This window comes from Rhinolophus sinicus, chromosome 2 (genome assembly GCF_057876585.1).
Source record: "Rhinolophus sinicus isolate RSI-liver-muscle chromosome 2, RSI-T2T, whole genome shotgun sequence".
NCBI classification, from domain to species: Eukaryota; Metazoa; Chordata; class Mammalia; order Chiroptera; family Rhinolophidae; genus Rhinolophus; species Rhinolophus sinicus.
Genome location: NC_142502.1, coordinates 89359418 through 89371488, shown reverse-complemented (window position 1 = coordinate 89371488; position 12071 = coordinate 89359418). Strand labels below are relative to the sequence as shown.

General features: G+C 44.7%; 1 protein-coding gene across 2 annotated transcripts in view; it reads left to right on the top strand.

Annotated features, from left to right (window-relative positions):
• The first annotated feature begins 1594 nt into the window (after positions 1–1594).
• The window catches only part of TFAP2D (transcription factor AP-2 delta), a 54347-nt gene continuing 43870 nt past the window's right edge, over positions 1595–12071 (top strand). The window contains exons 1-3 of one of the 2 annotated variants that reach the window (XM_019734607.3): positions 1595–2025; positions 2989–3486; positions 6995–7055. In XM_019734607.3, coding sequence (XP_019590166.1) covers positions 1987–2025; positions 2989–3486; positions 6995–7055 — 598 coding nt within the window. In that variant the 5' untranslated portion in view covers positions 1595–1986. Of the gene's footprint in view, positions 2026–2862; positions 3487–6994; positions 7056–12071 lie in introns of those variants that run through there. The other variant, XM_074333058.2, reaches the window with a different exon arrangement.

Here is a 12071-nt window from a genome sequence, read left to right as displayed (position 1 = left end):
AGGTTTGTACTTCGCAGGGGGGTTGGGAGTTTCCTGGGGTAGGGTTGTGGGGCCAAACCCCAGCCCCCACTGACTGTTACTTATTTCGTCTGTGGGTAGAATGTAGAGGCCTCACTCAGTCCTGGCAAACAAAAGATGCCGCTGCAAGCATTTTGGGATTCAGCCCCTTAGTGGCAACCGCACTCATCTTACCCCTCCTATTTAAAGATCAAGTTGGGCATTCTTCCTTCTCATCTTCATTGGGCTCTCAGTCGCCTGACTTCATTAGACCAAAACAAGGAATTTCAAGAAGCTGTGGGGTGGGGGGGGGAACGACGCTTGCGCACCTTGAAAAGGGGAGCAAGTGTTGGTTGCTGACCCCTATGCAGGGCTGAAGCATCACAGATCTCCATTTCAGACAGTGCATTTCAATTCTTGTCGTGTGCCTTTGTCCATTTATATAAAGCAAAGAGCTCTGAGTGACAGCCCCAGTTAGCCTGCATGAGCAGGTCCTAATAAACCCTCCCAAACCCCGACATAAAAAAAAAAAAAAAAAAAAAAAAAAAAAAGCCACATGCCTGTTTGCCTGCGGCTTATTATTAAGACACCTTCTCAGCTTAAATACTTAAAAGCTAACCAAATGAAATGGCAATTAAGACCAAATTACCCCTTCTATCTCTGAGATGAGTATGTGGAGCCAGCCAATTCTTATGAGATAGACAGGGCTGGAGAGAGGACCTCGTAGAACCTCAGTATTGCGGGCATGTAGTCACCGCTACCCCCTCCAGGCGCTAGACCACTTGGTGCCCGAAGCCAAATTTTGAACGAAGTAAAGCTCAAACACTGCTTGAAAGTCGAGAAATCCACGGAAGAGCTAGAGATAGGTGTGAGCTCCCTCCTTCCTGCCTTCTCTTTGTAAAATACAACTTTTAAAAATTTAAGGTTTATTTGGGGGTACTGGTGTTCAAATACCTGGTGCCACTGCTAAATGGACTACACCCCCACGCCCCATCTAGCACTGTTTCCAAAAGGGGAGAAAGGAAACACAAAAGAGGGGGGAATGGGATGAGTTGGGGATTGAAAGACGTTGTACCTAAATGTAGAATCTTGTCACACATCTTTATTCTCTTGTATTTTTCTTAAATATATTGCCAGTTACACCATTTCTTTATGATGGAAACTTGGGACTGCCCATCATGGCTATTTATTGTAAAAGCTGCGGAAAGTCTATACTACCGCCGGATGTTGCCTTTCAAAAGAGGGAAAAGAACCCAAATTCAATGTAAATATGGAAAGAGCAGTATTGTTTCCACTTAGCTAAAGGCAGACACCCCAATCTGGGTGAAATTGATTTGGGTGCTTTTGGGAAAAAAGCAGCTTTCAGCATCCAGGGAGTGGAACCAATAGGAATGGACACTTCCTCTTGTAAAAGGTAGCTTTAATTAATATATCTTTCTATCTCTAATATACACATATCGGGGCTAGAGCTTTATCTTCACGATAAAATGTGTGCAAATACTCTCTGTAAAGATGAGTCCCCACCTCAGTCGGTATAGAAAAAGCATGATAAAGGTTGGAAAAAATGGATAAAAATGTTGAAAGAACCTCCAGTTCCTTATTAGGCGAAGATACAATATTTATTCCTTGTCTCCTGGGATAAATCTCTTCTGCCTATTGTCCTCCCAGTTCTCGGTGCTGATGCTTAATTTTCAAAACTTCTATATTACCAAGGGACCTACGACATCAGCCAAAGAAATACTCAGCAAGTACAAAATCTGTTCCAGGGAGCTGCTTTTGTGCAGAGGGAAAATTTTGTTCCTACAGGTTTTTAAGTGGGTAAGAGGCAAGGAGCTATCTGATCCGGGCAAAGCCATTACAATTTAGATCTCTATCTATAGAACATTTTTTCCCTTAAAAAAAATTGGAAAATACAAGAAGTTTGGATTTTTTTCCCGATTCTTTTTTTGGAGGGGGAAATTGCATCGTAAGCTTTCGGAGAAACCCAACATGTCAACTACCTTTCCCGGACTAGTCCACGATGCCGAGGTATTATTACTTTTTTTTTTTTTTGAGCGCGCGTGTGTGTGGCGGCGGCGGCAGTGGCGGCGGCGGTGGCAGCTTCCCCTGTCTCTAATCTATATTGGACCGTTACGTTTAATTATAATCTGGCTTTCGGGAGAAGTTAAGGAAGGAAAGGGGAGAAAGTTCGTTATGACATCTGTCGCCAGGAAGGGCAACTCTCTGCCACGTTAAGAAACATTTGCCATAATGAGGGGGGAAACCATAATCCTAATAATAAAGAAAGGGAGGAGGTAGTGAGGAGAAAGAGATAGAGATGGAAAAAAAGATACTCAGAAAGGCAAAGTAAAGAGATGGATGTGGGGGGGTAGACGGACAAGGGGGGGACAACGCACCCCTTTTGGAGTGGGCTTATTCTAGAAAAGTGAAGCGGAAAAGGGGGTCGTGTTCCTTGCCCCAAATGGTTAAGGAAATGAGCAAGTGGAACGATTTACACAGGTTGGAATTTTTAAATACATAGACAGTCATTTTGAACATCTATGACGAAACATTTTGGCCTGGACACTGGCGGAATCTCGGGGTTGGGATCTGGCTGGAGCGGCTGTGTTGTGTACCGACTCTCTCGATCTGCTCCCCGCGGCCCCAGAGTCAGTCGTAAACCTGGCTCCCAGCTCCCTGCACAAGTTGGGCAGGGTGTGTGTGTGTGTGTGTGTGTGTGTGTGTGTGTGTGTGTGTGTCACCCGCACCTATATAGGGTGGGGGATTTTTTTCCCCCGCTCTCAACTGTAAGGACGAGGCCGCCCACCCCGTCCTCCAGTTCGCAAAAGCTGTCTGTCAAAGGCGCTGAGCCCCGGCTGCGGCTCGGCCCAAGCCCTGGGCGCTCGCTCTCCTTGGAGAGCCAGACTCCTGGCTTAGGGAGAGCGGCGCTTTGGTTGCAAAATGACAAACCTCAAGTTTTTCTGCTCTCCCTTTTCCCCCTCTTCCTTCCAGATACGTCACGACGGATCAAACAGCTACCGTTTGATGCAGCTTGGCTGTCTGGAGTCCGTAGCCAATTCCACTGTCGCCTATTCCTCCTCCTCTCCTTTAACTTACTCCACCACCGGCACCGAGTTTGCGTCCCCCTACTTCTCCACTAACCACCAGTACACCCCGCTCCACCACCAGTCCTTCCATTACGAGTTTCAGCACAGCCACCCGGCCGTCACCCCCGACGCCTACTCTCTGAACTCGCTGCACCACTCGCAACAGTACTACCAGCAGATCCACCACGGGGAGCCCACCGACTTTATTAATCTGCACAATGCGCGGGCGCTCAAGTCGTCCTGCCTGGACGAGCAGAGGCGGGAGCTGGGCTGCCTGGATGCCTACCGCCGCCACGACCTGTCCCTCATGAGCCATGGCTCTCAGTATGGAATGCACCCAGATCAAAGACTCCTGCCAGGGCCCAGCCTGGGGCTGGCCGCCGCGGGAGCAGACGACTTGCAGGTAAATAAGCATGCAGTGAATTTGTCTGCTCCCTCCCCTCGTCGTCCGCCCCCTCCCTCTTGGTTAAAGCTCTGACTAAGCCGTCTCCCTCTCTCTCCCTTTCTCTCTCTCTCTCTCTCCCTCTCTCTCTCTCTCTCTCTCTCTCTCTCTCTCTCTCTCTCTCTCTCTCTCTCACACACACACACACACACACACACACACACCCCACCACCACCACCACCACTTATGGAAAGTTATAAAAACAATTAGAGGAGGTGTGTGCTATTCGGGTCTTCTCATTGGATCAAGGCATTTCACCTGGACGCTGGGGAGTCCGACTACCTGAGCGCTTCCACTTTCGGCTGGCCTGCGCGGACGTCTTTTGTGAATCCGTAGTTGTGTCCCGGAGGGGATACAGTGGGGGAGATCAAGGAGGCTGGGGCTGAGCCTCCTGGACTCAGAGTAAGACCAGATAAGCTGATGACCAATCGCACCCTCAGTCTGGGCGCTTTGCTGGGTCAACCCTTGTGTCCCAGGCGTTTGTCCCAGACTGAACTGTGGGGAGCTAACCATGAATTGGCAGGGTGGTTTGTTCTGGGGACATTGCTGAGACCCTGAGCTCTAGCAGAAGTTTCACCAAAGATACTAGATTGCTGTGGAGAGCAAAGAATCGCAAGTGAAAGGACCTGCACTTCTCCAGGTGTGTAGTTGAGCCTAATTCTCTCTGCCTGAGGTGCACCCAATCCCACCGCCCAGTTAATTTACAACTTTATTTTTCCTCTCCAAGCCATTAACTTTTAAGTAAGATGTAACTCCATAAGAAGGAAATAAAGAAATAAAGGAGAGGGGAGAGGGAGAGAAAAACAAATAGGAAGGGAGAAAGGAGAAAAGGAAGAGAGAGAGAGGAGGGAGAAAGGGAAAATGGAAGGAAGAAAGGAAGGAATTCAGATACTGTGGAGGCCGTCACTCAATTAGACATCTCTCCCCTACTTTCTTTCTTAATTCATTTTTGTACATTCTTTGAAACAATTGAATTTATAATTATGCAAGCATATTATCACAGCCTCATTTCAAACAAATAAGCCCATAAATGTCCAAGAACCCAGAAGACAAGAATTTGTAGGTTCTTTTGCCTGAAAGTGCAGCTCTACCTGTGAGTATTACTTTTTCAGTCCGCACAAAGCTGGCCACCTTCTCCACCGCTCCACAACGAAAGGCGAGATATTTGAAGAGCACAAGTTGGAGAGGAAAGAGATCCCTTGTTACGCACAGAAAATCTTTCCCCCTCATTTACCTCCAAGCAAGGGATCATTTTAAAATTAAAACGAAAGCCCTTAGAGTCCCAACAAAGAGCCATAGACGCAAGATCGGCACACAAGAAAAAAAATTTGGCTTCATAAACCTTGACTTTCTACATTTATATTCACGAAATAATTTTATACGCTCAGGGCATTTTTACGTTTTTCACAAGGATCCACTTATGTCTCAAGGGGGGAAAAATCTGCCATTCAACGCTTAGCTCAACTAAAACCTATTTACTCCTTTTAATAGCCGCGTCTGCTGCTGATTTTTTTGTATCTGTACAAATTTTTTTTCTGTGCTAGGCACAAAGCCGGGCATTTTTCAAAAGAGGGGATTAGAACATTTGTAGCGCCAGACAAAGAGCGAATCCTGTGCAAAAGAACACCGTAGTTTATCCAATTTTCGACTTAGTGCCATTCAACTGGTCATTTATGCAATGTCATCCGACCAAACAACATGTTTTACTTATGAGGGGGAAAAGTTTGTTAAGTGAAGAGACCAAGATTCGTTTCTGCTAAGAAAATAAACATCTTAACGGTGCACCAGAGAATGGGAGGGAAAGCGGTCGCTCCTTTGAAGAGCTTCCAGGCCTTTTACCTTCTATATTTCAGATATTTTGAAACCTTTATTCAGTCTATGTCTTTTTTATATTCTTAATCTCCTTTTTTTCTGTTTATTACTCATACTGAGGAAATATTCATACTGAGAGAGACACTCCAAGATGCTAGAAGAAATTGAGGAGTATGGTATATGATATATTAATGTATTGATGTCTGTGGACATATCTATATACGTATTTATAATTTTACATATGTGTATATATGAAGCAAGTTGTAAATCTGGCAAGTTATTTTCTTCCACTCCTCTTGGACTTAGTAGGCAGAATGAAAGAGAGAGAGAGAGAGAGAGAGAGAGAGAGAGAGAGAGAGAGAGAGACATAGTTACTTTTAAAACAAGAAATGGGAGGGGATGTGTGGGAGAAACCCGTCTCTCTCCTTTTATTTCTTCCTTTTTAAAACATTCATCAGCATATGCCTCATTTCAAATGCAACAAATGTAAATATACTTTTCCCTGCACAGAATTTTAAGTGAAAGTCCAATGGTTTGGAGGGCGGTCTAAGTCTGCCTAACAGATGCAAACAGTCTTGTGGCTTCAGTTCCATCTTTGAGTCCCCTAAAAAGATTTGCTATGGCTAACAAAGAAAACTGTCACACCTTTTCCCATCACCGCTTTAATTTATGCTCAGTCTCTAAGTTTTTTTTTTCATATTGATTTGATAATCACTTTAAGGCAGAACAGTTAAAATAAGAAAGAGCTCGTGAGTAGGCTGAAAAGGGGGCTCTTACAGGCCTGCTTCAATATGGTGAAAATGGGGAAGCAAAAAGGAGCCAGGGCTGTAAAGGTTGTTTTGTAAAGTGGGTTTTTATTATGCACCGACTCTCTCCGCATTTACTTAACTCTTCACGGGCTGTTGGGTAGGTTAACACCCTTCAAGTCCTCTTTCATGTCCAATACCTCGTTTGTTTGTAAAGGAAAATGAGCCTTTAACACATTTCGACTCAGAAAAAAAAGAAAGACAGAAAAAGACACAGAGAAATTTTTATTTTTCTTAATCAAAACTCAACAAACCATTTCCTCCATCCCACTTCAAATGATCTCTCAATCCATTAGGAGCCTGAAGATCTACAGTGAGTGAACCTGAAGATCTTCTGTAAGACCCATTTTGGGCAACATTATAAGATAGATGCTCCTATATCTGGGGTAAAGCAGAACTCTCATGAGATAACTTGAATCCTCCACTTGAAATGACTCCTCTGAGCTCCCAAGAAATCCACAGTGCCAGACTTGACACTTTTGGTGTAATTTGCTTCACGCATAAAGTGCTGTGGAAACTGTCTCTATATGTGCTATGTGCCTTGATGGGGACTCAAAGCGCTGCTCATTCTCTCATGCTAACATGAAAGACACTCAGGCTCTTTGAAGTGTAATATTGTAGGGCGCTGTAAAATGCATACCTTAAGATTTATACAACTTTCAGATTGTGGTTTTCTTCCAAATTTTTTTCTTAACCTCATGCATACTGCCAAATTTGCCCCAGCTCAATGGTTGCTTTTAAATGTCTACTATGGTGGGGTTCAGGGATGGGGTAGATTGAAAGACTTAACTCCTGTGGGCATACCTATTGGTAGCTATTTGAGTGATTTTGTTTCTTTTTCTTTTATTAAGGGTTCTGTGGAAGCGCAATGTGGTCTTGTTCTCAATGGCCAAGGGGGAGTGATAAGAAGAGGTAAGTAACAACACGTTAAAACTAAACATTCTTCTCTCATCTATTACTTCGTTTCAAAGACCTGGTGGCACTTTTAAACATCAGATCCCTTGTCTGATGATTAAGAAAACAATTAGTCGTGTCAATTGCTCTTGTCCACACAGGTGTACTCACATTAAGAAGCTTCCCTTCCTCCACCAAGGCTTGAACCTAGCATGGGCCCAAAAGACCTTGATAGAAGAGATTTGCTGTTTCTCACAGAATTGTGGCAGAATGAAAGTTCTGACACACAAAAAAAACAATCCTCTCACACCCCTTTCCCTCATCACCACATCCTCGAGCAGAATTTCTGGTCTCTTTTAGCCCTAAATGTGCCAGCCACAGCCTGGGTGTTTGAGGTGATGGTGTTAGCTTGAGGCTTTGAAGGATTCTGTGAAAGGCTAGATTCATTGAGGCTCCAGGGAAGGCTAATGAAACACCAATATTGTAGCTGCCCTTATTTTTCTAAGTGTCCAGAACATTTCTTTCTTTAAGGGAGGGTGGGAGGCGGAGGTGGTGTTAACTGTACTGGATAAAGCTTTCTTGTTCCCATCTGTTAAGGAAAACATCTGAATCCAGAGTTACCCATGGAATTGGAAGGTGGGGGGGGGGGCGCGCAGACAAGAGTAGAGAGCTGTTGATTTTGGCTCAGACCTTGAAGGGGCTGCATCTCAGACTTTCCATTTTGACAAAAGGTTTTCAACTATGACATTTTAAGGGCCTCAAGGCAGTACAGATTTTGCTGGCTTCCCACTTAACCTACCCAAAGTCTATGAAGCTTATTTTCCTAGCAAGCTCAGTAACCCGAGGAGCACACAAGGCAAGGGAGACCAGCTGTTATCCCAACTTCATATGAATTAATAAGATGTGGCCTATTCACCAGGACTAATTCCAGCTCCAGGGCCTCAGTTGTTTTTAGTAACTGAACCACTAAAGACTAAGTCAATTCTGATGGCACCAAATAAATGTCCTTCAGTCCCTCTCCACCTTTCAAAGCTCATTTAAAGATTCCAGTGTGTTTCCAAAGAAAGAAATGCATTGATAGAAAGCAGTGGCTTCATTCATGTTTAAACGGGTAGGTTGTACAACCCGAGGTCCAGTGTGAAACGCCATTTAAGTTGAGGGAGGAAGAAAAGAAAGAAATGCTTTCCTTTGGAACTTGACTATTGTCATAGTGGATACTTGAAACTTGCAAGAAATGTGAAATAGCTATTCAATTTTGTTGTTTCACTCCATGGAGATTTGAAGACTATGTTTTAAAAACTACTATTGCTGCTCCACAAAGATTTTTTTAAACGAGCAATGTCAGCCAGGCCAATACTCGGCCATATTGAAATGCCATGAAATAAGCCCAAGACTAATGAAAATCAAAATAAAATAGACATACTGTTGGGGAGGATAGGTGAAAAATGCACAGTGAAAGAGGGGCCAGGTGAGCTCTGCTGATCTGGGTCTGTTGGGTGGTCAGACTAAATGTGAAGCCGAGCAGTCAGGGCGCACGAAGATATCGGTGGTGCTGAAGGACAGCGCCACTAATTAGCGCCCGGAGCCGGCTCCTCCCAGAGCCCGGCACGCGCTACTGCGTCTTTTGCGTTTAGTTCCGCACTTGATCACCTTCTCAATTGCTAGGAAATTGCATCAGATTGTACAATAGCTGACAGAGAATGGGAATTATTCGAGGCCGAGGGCGGGAGCTGAATGGGAAACGGCTGTGTAATAAGTTGAATTTTCGAAGAGAGCCTTAAGGGAAACCCCCACACCATTCTCCCTGCAAAAAGGCCAAAGCTCTTGGATAACTAGGAAATGAGAGGTGAGGTTCTATTCTATCAGAGCTATAGAAATAGTCTTCTTTAGGTGATATTTTATTATTCTTGGAGGATTCGGTGCCAATTCGTTTCACCTCGAAATCAGCGCCAAATCTGCTATTTTAACCCAAATACTGATCTGTTAGGAGAACAAGGTCGCTCCGAAGAGGAAAGGGGATAACGTGGGGTTTAGATCGGTACTGTATAACTAAACCCTAATACCCTCCCCCACGCTGCAATGGCATTCAGAATTTAACTGCCGAGTTCATTCCATTTCTGTTTCTTAGAGAAAGGCCAATTAACTTGGGATAGCCTTAGAGACCAGGGTATGTGTCTGTTTACTCTGAACCGATCAATGTTCGTGACAATTTCCAAATGGATAGCAAGGATTTCAAGGAAGTCTTGCCTTAAAAGGCGTTGCCATGTCGTGCCTGAGCGCGCCCAGCCCCTCATCTCAGGATGCCCGGTTTTTAAAGAAACGCTAAGGAAGCCCCTTCTCTCTATTGTCATTGTAGTGCACAGGATTCCCAATATCAGTAACTCAAGTCACCTTTGTTGTTCAATAATGTTGAGGATATTGACTCAAGCACTCCGCCATATCGTCACAGTGCGTAATAGCTTAGATGGGAATGTCTGTTTCTCTTCTAATCCATGCTTTACAGGTGATTCTCCTCATGAAACATCATTTCTTGAAAAAGCACAACTTTTTACCATTTTCCTTTTGCTAAGCTCTCGGATGAACTTACATTTCTAATGATTTCCAGAATTTACTATGATTTCACTTCCAAAGACTGCCAAAGAAAGACAGATCCCTATGTGCCCTCTGTGAGTTTCCCACAGACAGGCTGTCCTTGTTTGTCGTGGTGTGTGGATGGGTTGGGGGGAGTGTCAGTTCCTTACATTTGGCCACTTCGCTTTGTAAAGAACAAAATGTCGTTTCCCCGACTCACTTTGGTAAGTGGCAGTTACAGTATATTTGCCTATAATGAAGGCCCAACAGCCGAAGGAGGCGCAGAAGAGGGGGCAGCAGCGAGGTAATTACCACCTAGATAAAATATTTGCCACCGCCTCGGAGGTGCGGTTCCCCGCGCGCTCACTCTCGGTTAATGGTGTGCGCGATTTTGCCCGCAGCTCCGCCACTCCAACCATCAGAACCAATAATCTTTACTTTACCCAGTGCTCGGGTATCGATAGCTTCTCTCGCCTCCGGCGTCGGCTTTGATATGTTAATATTTCTGAGTAGCAAATTCTGCAGAGATCATATTAATGTTGTACATACAGAGTGGAGCTTTGCCTTCGTTGAATATTCAGATACTGGGTTTCAAAAGGCATCTCTTGAAGAAATGAGGCTTCTATTTACAGGAGTCGTCTGTGTTTTTAATCATTAAAAAAAGAAAGGAAAACCCACTCTTCTTTTCCCCATGAATCTTCTGAGACTGCCTTATGGCCCCCTCCCCTTTGTCAGGCGCTTGTCCCTTTCATTTCTCTCTCTGAGAATTTAATAGTAGGAAACAATGTTGATGACGACGACGACGAGGAGGAGGAGGAGGAGGAGGCTAGTAACGAGTGGATCCAGATTGGAATCGCAGGGGTAGGGGTTCAATCGAGTAGAGGGGCTGTGGCCTTCAGAACAGGATGGAGGTGAAATGAGAAACCTAGCTTTTCCATATTTGGGTGGAAAGTGACATTTTGGCCCTGGTCTTTTTGTGTGTGTGAAATCGGGATGGCAAACTCAGAAAAAAAAAAAAAAGAAAAAGAAAAAAAAAAAGGAAGAAAGAAAAAAATGAAAAAAAAAAAAAAAAAAGTGAAGAGGGGAAGCGCCCTTGTTTCGCTTTGTGATCACTCTGCCTTGCAGCCCCAGGCTAATTTCAGAAGCTTAAATACCGCCATCGCCTCTGGGCCACGCGGAGAGGGAGCGGACCCGGCCATCCGCTGGCTGGAGCGCTTTCCGGATTGCCCGTGGCTACACAAAATACAAACTACTTTGAATCAAAACATTTTTGGGGAATTAATATGATCTGAACTCTGCACGTTTTAAGAGAGCTGGAGTTTGTCAGATCGCTTAGAGGTGACTGGCACACCAAGGCGGAGGCATTTACGCTGCGGTACAAACATTGTCAGATCTGATTTAATTCAAAAACAAAACAAAACAAAAAACGCTTCGGTGAAGTGGAGCTTAGCATCAATCGCCCAGTCTGCCAATAACAGGGTGGATGGACTCTCACGGCTGCCCACAGGCTGCTTAGGTAGAAGAAGCTTTCCTCAGCTTCTTCCGGTTTCTCGAGACCGGTGAGCTCTGTAATGCGAGTTAGAGAGAGGCTTTGGCTCTTTCCGCAGTTCCTGGAAGGAGTAAAACTGGAGAGGATTGGGAGGCCTTATACCTCTTCTTTTTTCAAAACCCTTGGAATCTCTCTTTACTCGAATAGCCCTAACTCATTTCTGTGGCTCATTCCTTATGAAAGTAGAGCCAGAAATGCACCTGAAGCCTCTCCTGCCTTGTTAGTCCATAAATACTGATGCTGCAGATTCGGAATTCAACTTCCTTTATACGAAGTATGAAATCCATATGCCAAAAGACCTAGACGCGTGGTTTGTTGGAAATCTTTTTTGGCGGGGTTGGGGAGCTGCTTTTCCATAACCTACAGCCTTCTCTCCGATTTCTTTATTGCTTTGAAAATCACCAAATGAAGTCCAAGTGCTCTCTGCATTGGGAAATAGGGATTAATCTCGCCACACGCACTATTACACACCCACCGCCACATTAAACCAATAGGTCTCCCCTTCAAGACCTCCATTTCTTTTGTTCTGCCTGAATTCTGCACCAGGAGGAGAGCTTTCAGACTTGGTAATCCAGTTATACCTGGTATATCCCTCCACCAAACAGCGCAATTCGCTGCTCGTACATCATCTGAGGCCTATTTGATTACAATTAAGCCCCTATCCCTTTGTTATATGTTTACAATTAGCATGTGCTGCCACGGGGGAAGGGTTTACACGGGGGAATTGGGATTGAGAAGGGCAAGAGGCTAGAGGGAAACCCGCCGAGAATGATCCTACCCCACCCAGTTTAAACGCGTACCTCGTAGAAACGCACCCGCAGAACAAACTGGGACAGGAAACTCCTGTAATCGCTTACATATTTTTAATGTGTCAGAAAAAAACGAGCGATCACTGGAGATGAAGAAGGGGAGGA